At 42.8% G+C, this 17216-nt stretch overlaps 1 protein-coding gene across 2 annotated transcripts; it reads left to right on the forward strand.

Annotated features, from left to right (window-relative positions):
• The first annotated feature begins 7981 nt into the window (after window positions 1-7981).
• On the forward strand, window positions 7982-16284 carry TSN (translin). Of its 2 annotated transcripts, XM_046019296.1 has the most exons (6): window positions 7982-8159; window positions 9335-9428; window positions 10338-10434; window positions 12428-12543; window positions 13238-13317; window positions 14105-16284. In XM_046019296.1, exons 1-6 carry the CDS (start codon window positions 8094-8096, stop codon window positions 14336-14338), a joined length of 687 nt encoding a protein of 228 aa, XP_045875252.1. In that variant the 5' UTR covers window positions 7982-8093; the 3' UTR covers window positions 14339-16284. The 2 variants fall into 2 exon arrangements, with proteins under 2 accessions (XP_045875252.1, XP_045875253.1); XM_046019297.1 differs by lacking the exon at window positions 13238-13317 and having other exon boundaries at window positions 14105-14178.
• Window positions 16285-17216: the final 932 nt, after the last annotated feature.

Raw genomic sequence — 17216 nt, forward strand, 5'->3', positions numbered from 1 at the left:
GCGCTCAGCTCCCCAAAGCGGAAGTGGGTGGGGAGACATGCGTGGTGACGCGCGGAGGCGGGATATAGGGCGCGGGGGGCGGGACATAGGGCGCGGGGGGCGGGGCGGAGCGCGGGGGGCGGGGCGGAGCGGAGCGCGGGAAGGGCCAGGGAGAACTCGTGCGCCCCCTGCTGGCTGGGTGCCCCTTGGCCTCGCTCTCATTCCCACCACTTGTCGAAAATGGCCAAAGGTAACTTGCTCATGCCTACACTGCGGCCAGCCACTTTCAAGGAGAGGTTTAAAAATAAAGACCCAAACAACATCCGTGCCCTTGAGGTTTTGCCAATCATTCTTTTGTAAAAAAATTTTTTATTATTAACTTATAATCTATTATTTGTTCAGGGGTACAGGTCTGTGATTCATCAGTCTTACACAACACACAACACTCACCACAACACATACCCTCCCCAGTGTCCATCACCCAGACACCCTATCCCCCTTTGCCAATCACTCTTTAGTTCTTTTTTATTTTCTTTCTTTCACACACTCATTTTTTGAGCCCTTACTGTGTCCTCGTGTCACGGCCCTTAGGGAACTTAGAGATTGGGGGTAGAGGTGGAAAATAGTGTTTGGGGTGGGCTTGGCGCAATGGGAGACATAAGACCCCATGGGATAAAGGCACGCTGGGTGACCAAGGAGGCCCCCCCAGAGTGGGTGGCATTTGAGTTGAAATCTGAAGGCTGTAAGAAACCACGTGTGAAGACCTGGAAGCTCACCATGCAGGTGGGGGGGACCCCGGGTGCACTGCCCCTAGAGCTGGAGAGAAAGAACCAACCAGTGTGGTTGGAGCTCAGCCATGAGGGGTGAGGGGCGAGGGCCAGGCTGGAGCTTCAGGTCTCTGCCTGTCAAGGTTTAAAGCTTGGGTTTTATTGTAAATACAAGGGGATGTGAGAGGGTTTGTGTGTGGTTTTGAGAGAGAGAGAAAGAAAGCCGGCACACAAGCAGGGGGAGGAGCAGAGGGAGAGGGAGCAGCAGACTCCCTGCTGGGTGGGGAGCCCAATGTGGGACTTGATCCCAGGACCCTGGGATCATGACCTGAGCTGAAGGCAGCTGCTTAATCCACTGAGCCACCCAGGCGCCTCCAATGTGAGGGTTTTAAGCAAAGTTGTAGCTGTTTATACTTTTAAAATACTGTCACTGGCCTAATCCTCTGAACTTAGGACTGACCTCCTGAACCGGGAAACTCCTAGAAGCTTCTGCCTGTCAGACTTTTTAGAGAGAAACTAACCAGCTGTTGGAACAGAAAAAGAAACATTTGAGAATGATGGCCTGCACAGATGATTCAGAAAGCGCCTTAGTCTCATTATAGTGGTCAAATCCCCCTCTGAATATTCATGCCAAAGCCTAATGAAAGGGGCCTGCTTCTCCTTCTTCGGGGAGTTAAGGCTTTCAAAGTCATTCCCCACAATATCCTTGTTTGTACAAATAAAGTAACCTCATGAGGCAACCACGTGGTACAGTTTCTGTTTGTAGCTCACGGAGGAGTGGGCTCACGTCCTTGGTAACAATACTACTGTAGTAAGCAGAGGGTGGACTGGAGGTGTTAGAAAAATTCAGGGCCACCTGGGAGGCTCAGTCAGCGCCATGTTCATCACATTCCTGCACCATTTAATAAAGCCAGTAAAATTTCAAATTTACTTGGTTGGATTTGGTTTGTTTTTAAATATTTTTTTTTTTTTTAAGTAACCTACCCCCAACTTGGGGCTCGAACTTATAACCTCAAGAAAAGTTGCATGCTTTACCAACTGGGCCAACCAGGCACCCTGTTATTTTGTTTTGTTTTTTAACACAGAGAAAGCAGGGACGGGAAGCTATTGCAGTAGTCCAGACAGAGCTGGTCTGGGAGATCACGGTGGGGGTGTTTTGGGATAAGTGAGGGCTGAGTTTGGGTGGTGCCCAGGTGCAAATGGTAGAAGGTAAATCTGTATGGTAGAAACACAGAATCTGGGGCCCCATCCCAGACCTACAAATCAGAATCTGCCTTGTGAGAAAACCCCCGGGGGCAATTCACATGTCCCATAGATCACACTTTGCGTGACAGGAGTAGAAGATTGGAGACTGATCACTGTGCAGGGTTGAATTGTGTCCTCCCCCCCCCCCCCCCAGATAAATTTAAGTCTTTAGCCCCCAGTACATGTGATGGAAACGGAGGCTTTGCAGGTGTAATTAACTAGAGGAGGTCATGCTGGAGTCAGACGCGCCCTAATCCAGTAACTTGTGTCTTTAAAAAGAGAGAAATTTGGACACACACACACACACACAAACACACACACACGGGACGCTCCCTGACGACAGAACGAGGGCTGGAGTGATGTAGGCACAACCCGAGGAAGACCAAAGATTGTTGGCAACCACCTGGAGCTAGGAAGAGGTTGAAAAGGACTCTTTCCACAGCCTTCAGAGAGACAGTGGTCCTGCCAACATCTCAAATTTAGATCTCTAAAGTCTCTAGAACTGTGAGAAACTAGATTTCTGTTGTTTTAAGCCCCCCAGTTGGTAGCCATTGCTACCATATGTAATGGCAGCCTTAGGAAACGAATACAGCTCACACAATGGGTTCAGCCCCAAATGGTTTTCCGAGGAAAATGCGAGGCCTGGGCCTGTCTTGGCAGGTGCTGGAGGAGCTCCTGGAGGTTCACAAGATAGCAGGCCCCCCAGACCATAGATGGTCTCTCCACTAGGGACCGAGTCTCAGCCCCCAGATTTTCACCATAGCCCAGACCAGACCTGCTTTTGTTTTTTTCCCTCCCAAGGCTTTGTCAGTCACTCTCAGTTAACAGTGCCTGTCGGTGAGGTTCCCCCACATCTCATTCGGCTGTGCCTCTACTCCCCAGGGCCCAAGAGTCACTCTGGGACCTGGGCGGATGGTCCCAGGAGTTGATGTGGCATCCTATTCAGGGCACCCAGGAGGAAACTTCTCACGACCCAGCCGTGTGTCTGGGGGGAAATCCTCAGATTTCTCATTCAGAAGAAGAGTTTGGGTGACAGGATTGTTTAGGTCTCCTGGGGGAAGTCTGTATCTTCTAGTGCACCAGGGACACTACTCATGATCAGACTAGCAGCTGGCCTGCCTCATGCCCAGGGGACAGGCTGGGGCCCCACGTGCTTGTCCTTCCTTCCTTCCTTTTCCTTCCCTTCTTCTCACCCACATCTGTCTGTCTGTCTGTCTGTCTTTCATTCTTGCGTGTGTAGATGGGGGTAGGGGATTGTGGGAGTGGACGGAGGTTACTGACACCTTGGGTGGGGCGGTTCTTCACTGGGTTCTGCTGTCCTGTATATGCTTCCTTGGTGCCCGACCCACAGCATTCAATGCCAGTGGGCACCCCTAGTCTTGGTAGCAACCAAAATGCCTCCAGGCACTTCCATACACCCCTGCGTGGACTACTGAGAGTGTGCTCACTGTGTGTCGTCTGTCCCTTCCTTTTCCCCCATGGACATCCCATGCCACTTTTCCGTTGGGATGGAATGGTGGCATGTCATTCCCATGGGGCCACTGTCCCCAACTATGGGCCAGAGCTGGGCTATGAGGTGGGGCAGGTGGCAGAGATGGGCAAGCTGCAAGCCGAGACAGCCTGTGCTGAGTGTCCAGGGAGGAGAGGGTGTGCGGGGAGATGCCGAGGGCTGCAGGAGAAGGGACGCAGGCACGCACCGGGAGGGAGTACGGGAGGTGACTGCCCAGCCCCGCCTCCTCTTCCCTTCCTTTGTTCTCCTCCCTGCACACCACTCTGCCTGGGGGCTTCCCCCACAGGCCCACCCGGATGGGGAGGCCAGCTGTTGGAGTCAGTCTCTACAGCCCTGCCCAGCTGCCCCTTCCTCCGTCACAGGGCTGTGGGTGTTTTCTGTGAGGTGTTCTTTGTGAGGTGTTTTCTGTGTTTTGCATTTTGACCTCTTTTTAGAAATTTTTTATTTATTTGCCAGAGAGAGCAAGTGAGCAAGCACGAGGAGGAGGTGAGGGGCAGAGGGAGAGGGAGAAGGAGGTTCCCCACTGAGCAAGGAGTCCGATGCAGGACTTGATCCCAGGACTCTGGGATCGTGACCTGATTCAAACGCAGATGCTTCACTGACCAAGCCATCCAGGCATCCCTCACTGTTCTGACATCTCAAAAAGCTTGCTGGCTGTGGAGAGACAGTGTCTCCCGAACTAGCCAATTCTTGGAGATTGCAGAAACCTCAGCCTGGAATATGTCTTTCTTATGCCGCTTCCTTATCTACCTCACATGTCCAGATTTTAGCCTGACCCTAAATCATGCCACAGCCAGGTACCATCCTAGATAAAGCCCATTAGGATTAATCAAGCTGGCCAGTCCTAAACTAGTTACCCTGCCCTACCTTGCCTTTCCTGCAGAAACCTCCATAAAGGCTCTGGATCAGGCTTTCCCTCAGTCCTGCTTCTGCTTCCTGGCTAAACCTCGTGCTTCCCCATGTGGTCCTCTTCAGGGGATGGCATGCCCTTTCCTCTTAGGAAATTTAAGTGATAAATTCTTTCAATGACATTGATCTCTCCATGTTGTCGCTGTCATCTCTTATAAAATCCCATGGGTACAATGAGACAGAGCCCGAGGCCCATCTCCTATTCTCCATCTTTTTTTTTTTTTTTCTATTCTCCATCTTTATCTGATTATTCAACCCATTTTCCCTGCTCTTGGACTGTGGCAAGGACACCCAACCAGTCTTTGGTTTCCACCCCTTTTGGCCCTTCAAAAAACCTTGCCAGAGTGCACCAACCCTTACGTAATTTTCCATGCTATTAGAGGAGGTATAATTTCCCCCTGAAATTAGCCTAGAATGTTTGCAGTGTTAATATTCACACTGGGAAGAGTGCAGCGAAGTTGGCTCCTTCAGGCTCTGGTAGGCAGGGGAGTGGAAATTAGTTTAATCTCTTTGGGTAGTGATTTGGCAAAATACATCAAGAACTTTAAAAATAGGACCTATTAGAAATTATTTCAAATCTTGATCAGGAAGCTTACAAAGACGTTTATCACAATGCTATTTATAACAGAAAGAATTGAAACCAAACAAAATAGCCTTTGATAAGAGACTAACTGGGTTAATGAATATGGCACGTTCATTCCACAGATAAAATCCCATGAATAATTTATTCATTTTAAGGGCACCTGGGTGGCTCAGTTAGTTAAGCATCTGACTGCTGGTTTTGCTCAGGTCATGATCTCATGGGTGGTGAGATTGAGCCCTGGGTCAGGCTCTGTGCTCAGCGTGGAGTCTGCTTGGAATTCTCTCCCTTTCCTTCCCTGTCTGCCCCTCCCATCACTCGTACTTGCACACACACATACTCTTTCTAAAATAAATAAATAAAATGTTTAAAGAAAATTACTCCACTTTAGGTTATTGTGAAAATTCATAAAGGGAATCCTCACTGAAGTGGAGTTGGGAGGTTTGGTAGGGAGAGCTCTCCTGCCCTATCACTTTAGTCAATTTTAAGTCCAACAGGAAGAGACTGACCTTGCATGGGGACACTACTACCCGAGCAGGAGGAAGAAAGATTTTCCTCCTGTCCCAACTTGTCACTTTCCTCTACAAGAGCATTCCTCTCCTTTGTTCTGCAGACTTGCCTATAGTTTTGCCACAGGTTATTTGCCCTGAATTGCAATTCTCTGTCATTCTTGAACAAACCCGTATTTTGCTGGTAGAATAATTGGCAGTTTTATTTTTAAGGTTAACATCAAAAAACATTTTTAAGGTTAAAAGCATCGAAAGCAGGAGCTTGAAGAAATATTTGCACAGGTATGTTCATAGCAGCATCATTCATAATAGCCAAAAGGAGGAAACAACCCAAATTTCCATTGAAGGATGAATGGATAAACAAAATGTAGTATATACATAAAGCAGAGTATTATTCAGCCTTTAGAAGGAATGAAATTCTGACACATGCATGGTACAATATAGATGAACTAGTGAATTTTTGTTGTTGTTGTTTAAATATTTTATTTATTTATTTGACAGAGAGAGTGTGAGTAAGAGAGCAGAAGCAGGGAGAGCAGTAGAGGGAGTGGGAGAAGCAGACTTCCTGCTGAGCAAAGAGCCCTGTGAAGGGCTCAGTTCCAGGATGCTGGGAATCATGAGCTGAAGACAGCCAGTTAACTGACTGAGACACCCAGGCACTCCGGAACTGATGAACTTTGAAATCATTATTGTTACGTGCAATAAGCAGTTACTAATAGAAAAATACCATACAATTCCCCTTCTATGAGGTACCTAAGAGTCAAATTCATAGGGACAGAAAGTACTCTTTTGCACATATTTATAATTCTCTAAACTTTTAGAGATAGGTGTTATTAATTCTAACATGACAAATGAGAAAATACACTCTTAAATGCTTAAGACCATTTAGAATTTTTGAAAAAAGTGATTTGGCAAACTATTTATAAGGTAGCATTAATATGCACTTCACAGAAGTATAATGAAGATACAATGTCCTTCACGTAAAGTTTTAGAGCAACCTCTCACACAAAGCAAACAAATTTCATCTAATTGAAATAAGTAATAATTTTAATTCATTTGGACAGTGCAGCCTATTGTGGAATTGTACACAATTTCTAGTCATGAGAGACTCCATTTCGAGAAAAGCTCCACTTTCCTTTCTACAACAAATGGTTAATGAATTCTTGAATTGGGGAAAAAAAAAAAAGACCAGTCTAGGGACTCATGGGTGGCTCAGATGGTTGAGCCACAGACTCTTGATTTCCCTTGGGGGTATGGTCTCTGGATCCTGGGATCCCTGACTCTGCTTGAGGACTTCTTTCCTTCTCCTTTTGCCCCATTCCCTTGCTCCCTCCTGCTCTCTCTCCTTAAAATAAATAAATATACAAATCTAAAACAAACAAAAAACCCAGACTTGTCCAGAAGCAATTGTTTCACAATCCATTGCTCCTCAAATCAACCGAACCATGGGCTTCCCAATCATCAGACCCTTGCCTTGATTGTAGACTTTCTTTAGACGCAATAATTAATAATGCAAACCAAGAATAGCATCGTTTGTTAAGAATAGTAGAAAGTCATCAGTGTGTAACCAAAAGCGGCCTAACCCTTAGCCTGTTAGCTTAAATTAACACTTTTTTCTTTCATCAAAGTCATGTGGTTCTTCCCCCTCCAAAAAACAATCCCTTCCTTTCGCCTTTGCAGAAGGAACAATTTTTTGGAGTCTATTGCTGGAGTCTGCTCTCACCGAATTGCAATTCTTTGATCTCACTTATTTGGCTCTCGTGGTGTCTATTTTCAGGTTGACACAACGCACACACACACATTTCTATTTGTACGGTAAATGTATGCAGTTAATGTCTCTGCAAGGACAAGAAATCATTAAGGCGCTTGCCTCAAGAGGCACTGGCATAAGGAGGTGTTAGTTGAGTGGAAGAGAAACTTCCCACCACGCACGCTTAAAAAAGTCATGCAATTTAAATAGGTTATATACAGTCTACAGGGAAAACGTTAAAGTTGCGTCAGCAATCCATCACCCTACTCTCACGGTCCCACACACTTTAATTTCCCGTGTACTTTTTGCAAATAGGAATGCACTGTTTTCCTGTTTCCTCACGAAGATTGCAATCTCTCCGCATTTTTCCGCACCTGGCTCTTTATGCTTACTCTTAAGCACCGGAACACCTCTTCCCCGCGCCCTACTCAAAGTAAACCAAATACGTAAACTAAGAGCCGCGCTCGCGCGCACCACCTCCAAGCCGGCCCCGCCTCCTCAGGCCCACGTGCCCCGTGGGACCCTCCTCCCCACTCCTTGGGCTGTTTCCGGCAATGCCTGTCCGAAACAGCCCCAGATGGAAGCCCCGCCCACTTCTTTCCGTCCCGCCCCTCAGGCGCACGCGTCGGCTCCCGATGCAGCGGGCGCCACATCAGGCAGCACGGCGGACAGCCCGGCATGCTGCGCGCCGCGGTCCTCGGAGGACCCTAGCGACGTCCGTAGCGTAGGGCCCAGTGGACGCGGTGGCGGCGGCGGGCGTTGCGACTGACTGCGCTGGTGGTCTCTGAAACGCTTTTCCGCGGCCACACTCGCCGCACTGGCTTCCTGTTGTGCAGCCGGCGCCATGTCTGTGAGCGAGATCTTCGTGGAGCTGCAGGGCTTTTTGGCTGCCGAGCAGGACATCCGAGAGGCGAGCCCCCTCTCTTCCCCTCTCCTTTCCCCTTCCTTGCTTGCTGGGCCGTATAGCTCGGCCTTACTTTCGCTCTGTCTCGAGCGGTGGGGAAGCCTCCGGGGGTGGGTTGCTTCCCCACTTGCTTCAGCTTAGGGAATGTTCCTCCCCTTCCCGCGATTCTGCTACCTGGTCCTGATTCTCAGTGTTCGAGGCTCGGCTCAGCATCGCCAACCTCGTTTGAGTGTCAGTCTTCCCCCTTTTCGGCGCTTATTTCTGTGGTACTCAAGACAACACGCGTCTCACGTGGTTATTGTTGTTGGCTTGAAAGCACGTGGGGCCTCTTCTCTTTAGAACTCTCCTATAGAAAAAAAAAAGTTTCTTATTCCGCATGGAATAATAATCCAGACCCTACTGTGGCCCATAGGTGTCTCCTCCCCTCACCCTATCTCATTTTACTCCATCTTCCGTTGTGTGTTATGTTCAGTTTACTTCCCTTAAATTCCTCTAGTTCCGCCGATAGTTTCCTGCCTCAGGACTTCTGCATGTACTCTGCTTTTCCTGGAATTCGTATCTTTCCTTTCTCTTCCTGGTTGTCACATATTCATATCCTTGATCTCAGAGTCTGAAAGATTCTCTTCTTGCCGTGTTTTTTAGTAGCGCATTTACATTAAAAAAAATTCTGCGATCCGTATTTTTTAAATGCCTGTCTTTCCCCATTATGCTCTAAACTGCGGGATGGAAAGGACTGTCCAGTTGGGTACCCAGTATTTACACAATGCTTTGCACATAAGTATGCTCAGTGAATATTTGTGAAATGATTGAAAAACACCCACTCTTGTATTGCATTGCATTCTTCTTTTTACAAATCGCATTCAGATACTTTATCTCTTTTAACATTTATAGTGTTCCAGTGGGATGTTTCTGTTAGGTCGCGATTATCCTTTGAAGGCTACATGAGAAATCTCAGGCTTTTTAGTAACCTGAAGCTCTCAAAGAGGAAGGAAGTGGCAAAGTCAGGATTCAAACCTGGATATTTTCTGCTCGGCTTCAGTCCTTGTAAAGATTGTCGGGAGGTCTGAATGTGTTTGAAGGTGTCATAATTATTCAGTCTATGCTATCTAGTATATTTGGTTTGGGGTTCTGATAATAACTGTGTTGAGTTTATCTGTTCCTTTGATTTTTGCTTTCTCTAGGAAATCCGAAAAGTTGTACAGAGTTTAGAACAAACAGCTCGAGAGATCTTAACTCTACTGCAAGGGGTCCATCAGGGTGCTGGTTTTCAGGACAGTAAGTTCTTTTGATTTTGAAGGGTTTTTAAAAATCCAATTTGTCGGTTATTCAAAGAGTTATTTGAAGAATTTAAAGAGTTAATTTCCATTTAGAAAACATTTCCAGTCTGTCACTTTATTAAGAACAATGTCCCTCATGTTCTATGGTGAGTAAAAATTGGATAAATATGTGAGTTTAGCATTTTATGTTTACAGAATTCTGTGTGTTATCATGTGATAATGTAATTACAATGTGGTAATTGTAGTTTTATAGCTCTCTTTTAAACCCAGTTTTTCATTCACTGAATATGGTTTAATATGCATTTGAGTTAAGAAGTGACCAGTGTAAAATGTTCCTAATGTATTTACCGTCAGCTCCTTAGATGGATATTGGATAAGTTTAAACATGGAACCTTTATTGTAAGATATAGCCAGCACAACTGAAAGAGCTGGAATATATTTTCAGTCAGAGAATGTATGAGTGTCAGAGGCATGTCATTTTTCTCAGTGGTACGGAGTTGGTCGGTGAAATGGAGATGAAGCTTCTATTTGACCAAATACAAGAGCTAGAAGCTGTCCAATTTTAGGAGTCCTTTAAGGACTGACTAGGAATAGCAGCTGGTACTTGGCCTTTAAGGATGACATTATGTAGGACAGGTTACTGATTTGTCTGCTAAAGTATTCCCTTTCAGCAAATTTTTGTCTATTTTTCAGTGTTGGTAAATCAATCAGGAAATTAAAGGTGAGATTTTGAGAGCCAGGTTGAAAAGTAGAGATGCATACCCTGCATTGGGTCTTGAGATTATTATTATTTTTTTTAAAGTTGATTTATTTCCAAATAGATTGTGTAGATTATTAAGGAAGAACTGTATTTGAAATTTGGTAAACCTTTCATTATTGTTATGCTTGATTATCTTTCTGTGATCAGTTCCAAAGAGGTGTTTGAAAGCTCGAGAACATTTTGGTACAGTAAAAACACATCTAACATCTTTGAAGACCAAGTTCCCTGCTGAACAGTATTACAGGTTTGTAAGAAAAAATAGCATTATTTTGTAATGTTAAGTAAAAGTAAAGGTAGGAAAAAAATTGTATGTACTGAATGATTTGCTTAGAACTAGGTGAAAACTTCTCTATGTAAAAGAAGCAGTGAAAAAGGGTCAAACTATTAATAGTGGTGGTATTTTAATGGTGACAAATTTGGTGATTTTATTTTTTTTCTCCCTTTGAGAATTTTCCTAAGGAACGTGTATAATTTTTGCAATGAAAAGGGAATGAAAATGAAAATATTCATTGTATGAAGATCAATTAAAGATTTTTTTTAGTATATGTAAGTTACTTGTGAAATTGGGTGAATCACGTTTATGCTGTTAAAGTTGTGGGATTAGGTGGCAGTATATACATAAACTGAGTATAACCTCAGAGTTTGAGTTTTACTGCTGAGTATCATATTTTGTTAATATTTTATGCTGTGTTGAATCTATAACACCATTAATTTTAAGAGTCACCATTATTTTATGTACCACTAGGGAAGAAAATTTGTTGCCAATCATAATTGTGAAATTTATAGATTGTAAAATGCATCCTCATTTCACAGATGTTAAACTGGAAAAAGCTGCATCTGGGTAGTGATGAAATATGATGAATAAGAACCTAGAGTTTTTACTTGAGTTTGCTTTCCTAGTAGAAAACATGTTCCCTAAGTGAAAAAGATGTTCTGTTAAGACATATATGGGCAAAAAACGTGTATATGGGAAGTGGATAATAACAACTTCACAGGATAATTTACGGCAGGGGTTGGCAAACTACCCGTGGCCCGCTGCCTCTGGGGGCTAAGAACTGCTTATATTTTAGAGGGTTGTTAAAAACAACAACAACAACAAAAACCCAAACTAAAAACACCCAAATAAGAATATGTGATGGAGACTGGATGTGGTTCACAAAGCCTAAAATATTACTGTCTGACCTTCCACAGAAAAAGTTTGCTGACCCCTCCTGTAAGGTAATAACGGATGTATAGAGACGTTGAACAATAGAATTGACAGGATCTTGAGAGATAATACAGTTTGGAGGTCACACAGAGGCTGACCTCTGGGTGATTTGGCCCTTAGAAGGTTTTGTTTGACTTGAATTGTATTGAAAATTTTTTTGAATTTGACATCTTTGAAATTTAGGAGGCATAGTGTTAATATCTGAAGTTAATATCTGGGGTTGTAAAATTATGTATGCTTTTTTTGGGCTTTTAGCTCAGTTTAACTGCGATATCCTGAAAGTTTAAGTCTGTTGGTTTAGTGATTGCTGTGGTAGTTACTTCTTACATGTGTGAGTCAGGATTTTCTTGATACGCTACACGCAAATCAAAGTGTGAGAATAAGTTAGGTGTTGAAGTTGATGTACATACAGTTGCAGTTCTCATCTGTGTTTGCAAATTTTAATTTTTCTCAGAGCAGTATCATTATTCTTACTGATTAAACTTCTAAAATACAGTTGTTCTTGTCATCCCTAATCTTAAATTATAAATATTACTATATTCATTGAAGTTGGATCATGTTTCCCATTTATTAAACTTCTGATGTTAATTTTTATAAATTTTATAAATAATAATGGTTACGGGGCACCTGGGTGGCTCAGTGGGTTAGAGCCTCTGCCTTTGGCTCAGGTCATGGTCTCAGGGTCCTGGGATGGAGTCCTGCATCAGGCTCTCTGCTCAGCAGGGAGCCTGCTTCCCCCTCTCTCTCTGCCTGCCTCTCTGCCTACTTGTGATCTCTGTCTGTCACAGAAATAAATAAAATCTTTAAAAAAAAAAAGTAATTGTTACAAATTTAAACTTGTAAAACTTCTACTGACTTCATCTGATACATTCAAGTGTCATATTGTTCTCACACATTTTATACGTTGGAACTTCACATAGGTTTGACTTGAAAAAGTATTCTATTTCTAAAATGTTTGACTGTGACTGTACTAAATTTATCTTTGTTAAGGTCCCTAATCCCTCATCCTAATGAGCTTATATCCATGCAGATTTCATGAGCATTGGAGGTTTGTGTTGCAGCGTTTGGTCTTCCTGGCGGCATTTGTTGTGTACTTGGAATCAGAAACACTAGTGACTCGAGAAGCGGTTACAGAAATTCTTGGCAGTAAGTATATTCATTAGCGTTGGTCTGCAGGATCAGGCATGGTAGCTTAATTTTGGTTGGGGTGGGTAGCTGTTGCTGTTACTTTCTATTTGTTAAATGGGAACTAAATGGAAGACTCATGATTTGGAAACACAAAAAGTAAAAACGTGTGGTGGCTTGCTTTTTGCACTCGACTGTTTCGTTTAGTTTGTAAAATTTAGTTTTTAAAAAATCCAGGCCCATAGAAAGTTGAAAGAATAGTATAGTGAATACCTGTATATACTCCACTTAGATTTTCTGCTTGCTATTATTTTGCCATATTTTTCAGTCCTCTCACTCTGTGTGCATGTGTATTTGTGTGCATGTGTGGATCATGTGAAAGCCACTCACATGTAGTATCACAGCTTATACCTTAAATGTTGCGGCATGCTTTGTCCAAAAACAAAGGTATCCTCTGATATGACTTGGTAACATTCTTGGTGGTGTTACTTTTTGAGAGAAGAATGAAAGGAAAAATTGCAGGCTAAAGAGCTCAAAGGTCCACAGTGAGGACTAGTTGCCAACAGTATGAACCCAGTTGTAAAAGATTCTTTTTCTTTTCCTTTTGTTGAGACAAATTATATGTGTGCATGTATATTTGTATATATAGTATTTTATATATTTAGGTTCAGGTTTTGTTCACCATGACCTATTTTTACTTTGGTATATTTTTTAGTTGAGCCAGATCGGGAGAAAGGATTTCATCTGGATGTAGAAGATTATCTCTCAGGAGTTCTAATTCTTGCCAGTGAATTGGTAAGAAGCTTAGTGATTTGCCATTTTCTTTTTTCTTGTTCTTTTTTTTTTTTTAATATTTTATTTTATTTTTAAGTGGGCTCCATGCTTGCCATGGGGCTTGAACTCACTATCCCAAGACCAAGAGTCACAGCTCCACCAACTGAGCCGGCCAGGTGCCCCTGCCATTTGCTTTTTTTGATCTTCCCACTTCACTGTCAGTTTTTAAAATGGGCACAAAAATTGAGGGAGTCTTTTCTAAGCCTTCTCTTGACCACCGGTTCGTCATTGTGCACTGTGTGTATTATGTTTTGCTAGTCATCAGAGAAGGGCCAGTTCAAACAGTGCGCTAGCTGTGTGTACTTACCATTGTGTGAATTCTTAGAAGATGGTAATACCTCTTCCTTTCAAAGTATTGGCAAGATGTCTATATTCCTAGTAACTGTGTTAATACATATACTTGCTTTGGAGAACAGTTTAACTGTATAAGTATATATTTTTTTGCCCGTATTCCTTTTATGCCACTGGAGAAATTGTCCTATGAAAATAATTCTAAAGAACAAAAGCTGTTATGAAGGTGTCCGCCGTAGCCTTTGTTCGTATTGATGAAAACTTGACCAGAGAAACTCCAACAGAAGGGGAATGATTTCAGTCCTGAAGTAACTGTAATATTAACTGTCAAAATGTAATTACAAAAGACCATGTGGAAAAGTTGTGTGTCCTTGAGGGTCTTTTAGTTGTGATTGGGAGGGAGATGTGCTAAAAGAGGCCTGTTGTAATGTATCCCTGTGTGCCTTCCCCCCTGTAGTCGAGGCTGTCTGTCAACAGTGTGACGGCAGGAGACTACTCCCGGCCCCTCCACATCTCCACCTTCATCAATGAGCTGGATTCTGGCTTCCGCCTTCTCAACCTGAAAAATGACTCCCTGAGGAAGCGCTATGATGGCTTGAAGTACGATGTGAAGAAAGTAGAGGAGGTGGTCTATGATCTCTCCATCCGGGGCTTCAATAAGGAGACAGCAGCGGCTTGTGCAGAGAAATAGGAGGCTCTCCTCGTGCCTGGCCCTGCTGACTTCAGTGGTTGCCAGTGAGGGTGAGCCCAGTGCCTCTCAAGGTAGTTAGGATTGCCCCGTTGCTAAACACCGCGCTTTATTTTCTTAACCAGTGTGTGGTGTAAGTATCAAAATTGGAACACATTTTGGGGGGTAAAAAAGATAGCCTTTACAAGGACAGATTTTCTTTGTTGTTTCAGTGAATATGCTCTGTAATTCTGTGTATTTCAGTTCTGTCAAAAAGTGTAAATGTCAGTCTCTTGGTAAAGTCTTTTTCTTGCTTACCCTGATGCTGTTGATGTACTGATTGAGGAGTTTATTGTCTTGTGTTCCTTCCAGAAGTGGTGTTTTCTATATCCAAATTAGCCATCCACTCCCAGGTGTAGCCTGGATACAGTATAAAAATAGGTAATTTAAAAGGATGGTTGCCAAGCAAAGGAACAACTTATTTTATATTTCCCTTCCTTATTTTAAGCCTCATAAGTAAATCAGATGTTGAATTTTTTTTTGCAAGGGAGTTACAGCCCCAGGGTCTCTCTCACTGCCATCAAAATGTAAAAGATGAAATTGCAAAGTCAAGTTCAACAGATTATTTTGGGATGTTTTTGTATTAGGGGATTGAGTAACATCTTATCATTTAGCTCTGTTTACCAGGTGTAGAGTAGGGCTTAGTGTTTTACAACACTTCTGTTTTCTGATGTTGCCTTAACATTCTGCTCTTGCAGCAACTTAAAAATCGTTTTCACACACATCTTGAACTAACACTTCATATAAATATATTTTTAAGCTATGAAACCTTTTTCCTAGCAGCCAGCTAGACCGTCTGGTCTGAGACTATAAAGCCACCCAGTCAAGTAAATTAGCAATACCCTGACTGGTATGTTCAGAGAGCAAAACTGCTGTGCTTTGTCTGGAAAAAAGAGAAAACTTGGATTAAAAAAGAAGATCTGCTGATTTGGTAGTATTTTTTAGAGTAAGCAATTTCAGGTTGTTGGCAGCTATCCCAACAGTCAGCTTTTAGATACACAGTTTTGGGCAAGTCACATGAACCTTGTTGGCACCTACCTCCCCCTCCTTGTTTTCAGGTAGTGCTAAGAATACTTGCCATGTAATTTTTGCTGTTGAATTAAAATGGTTTAAAATGGTGACTTAACCCATAGTTTTTTGGCACTTACTGAAAGGAAGGTGCTAGTGTTTTCCAGAAAAATAGGAAGTATTTGGAAGTATCATCCTCTCACACCTGATACCAGGTTAAGCTTTCTGTTTGTGCAGTAGAATATTTGGCATTCCCTCTCAGAGCCGTGGTCAGGCCAGGTTAAGGACTGACCAAATTTTCCATCCTGAGGAAAGAAGTAGAAACGGAGCATAAATTGCTTTGCGTTTTTGGGTTTTAGAACAATTTTCTTGACTGCTCTTTCTGTAGGAGAGTTTGTAGAAAGAAGAAAGGTGTTGAGATGTTTGAAGTGCCTAGGGCGGTCATCTAAAATGTGCAGTAATAGCACTGCCTGGGTTGAGCATAAAAGGCTTATCTACATGATCAAACATTTGCAGTAAGTTTGGTAATAGTTTTCTTCTATATGGGGAATAAATTCTAAAGGTGTTTTGAGGCTGAAGAAGACCAGGGGTGATAAGCACATACCGCTGTGTAATAGTTAAAATTATCAAAAGACACCAACCACTCAGAGTTAAATTAAAAGTATTGTAATTGAACGTATTGAAAAGCTTCAGCTCTGGTTTTTTAGTACACCAGAATTGTTCTTTTCAGTTTTAGAGAACTGAGCAGCTTAGAGAGAGTAGAGACGAATTAGTGGATGTTTTCTTTATAAATTTATTTATAAGAAGAGAACCCGTAAATACTTCATAAGATTTGCCCTGTCTTAAACTTGAATAATAATATTGGTAACGCTTAAGAGAATTTAATAAAGAACGAAAGCTTCTTTGGCAGTTTCGAGTCCTTTACTTAAATACGCGGCTGAAGAGATGAGGTGGACCTGCTGGATGCCGCGGGCATAGTTCATAATGTGTACTCCAAGGTCACGGCTCTTGGTTCTTGGTCTGGACTGGACTGCACTCGCCAGGTGGGGTGTCATTGCATGCCTGACTCCAAACCTGAGGATATGTCCCATCATGAAATCATATAATATGTGTCTTTTGTGTCTTAACACTTCAGCATAGTGGTAGTTTGTTCTTTCTTCCTGAGTGGTATTTCTTTGTATGGGTATTCCACATTTAACCAGTCATTAGATGAGGAAGGTTTAAGTTTCATAATGTTGCTTTGAGCGTCCTATGCAAGTCTTGTGCGTGGGTGGGCCTTTCCATTTCTTTTGTGTAGATACCTAAGAGTCTATGGTAAAAATGATGATTTTATGTTTAGCCTTTGAAGAGACCCTTAACCTGTTTTCCCTTCAGCAATCGAGGGGCTCCTTACTATGAGTTAAAATTCCAGTCAGTACTAGACAAGGTGTTATACAGTGTCATTGCTAAATAATTTGTGAACAGTTGCTGTAGGAATTTAGGTATAATCTGAGCCAGTTCATGAAAGAGGTAGGATTTAGATAAGCATGAAACTAGGAGGAAATCATTTCTTAGGGGCACAGAATTGAAACCAGAGCAGAGATGGTAGAGGCATACCTTGGAAATACTGTGGATTCAGTTCCAGACCACTGCAATAAAGCAGATATTGCAATAAAGCAAGTCAAGCAAATTTTTTCCCGGTGCCTATAAAACTTATGTTTATGCTGTACTGTAGTCTGTTAAGCCTGCAATAGTGTTATGTCTAAAAAAATACATACCTTAATTGTAAAAAATATTCTCTTGCTAAAAATGCTATCATCTGAGCTTTTGGTGAATTGTGATCTTGATCACAGAT

This window comes from Meles meles, chromosome 9 (assembly GCF_922984935.1).
Source record: "Meles meles chromosome 9, mMelMel3.1 paternal haplotype, whole genome shotgun sequence".
Lineage (NCBI taxonomy): Eukaryota > Metazoa > Chordata > Mammalia > Carnivora > Mustelidae > Meles > Meles meles.

Coding starts and splice junctions, on each gene's coding strand:
- TSN (XM_046019296.1), top strand. CDS start 8,094: ATGTCTGTGAGCGAGATCTTCGTGGAGCTGCAGGGCTTTTTGGCTGCC. Junction 8,160..9,334: donor CCGAGCAGGACATCCGAGAG/GCGAGCCCCCTC, acceptor TGCTTTCTCTAG/GAAATCCGAAAAGTTGTACA. Junction 9,429..10,337: donor GGGTGCTGGTTTTCAGGACA/GTAAGTTCTTTT, acceptor TTCTGTGATCAG/TTCCAAAGAGGTGTTTGAAA.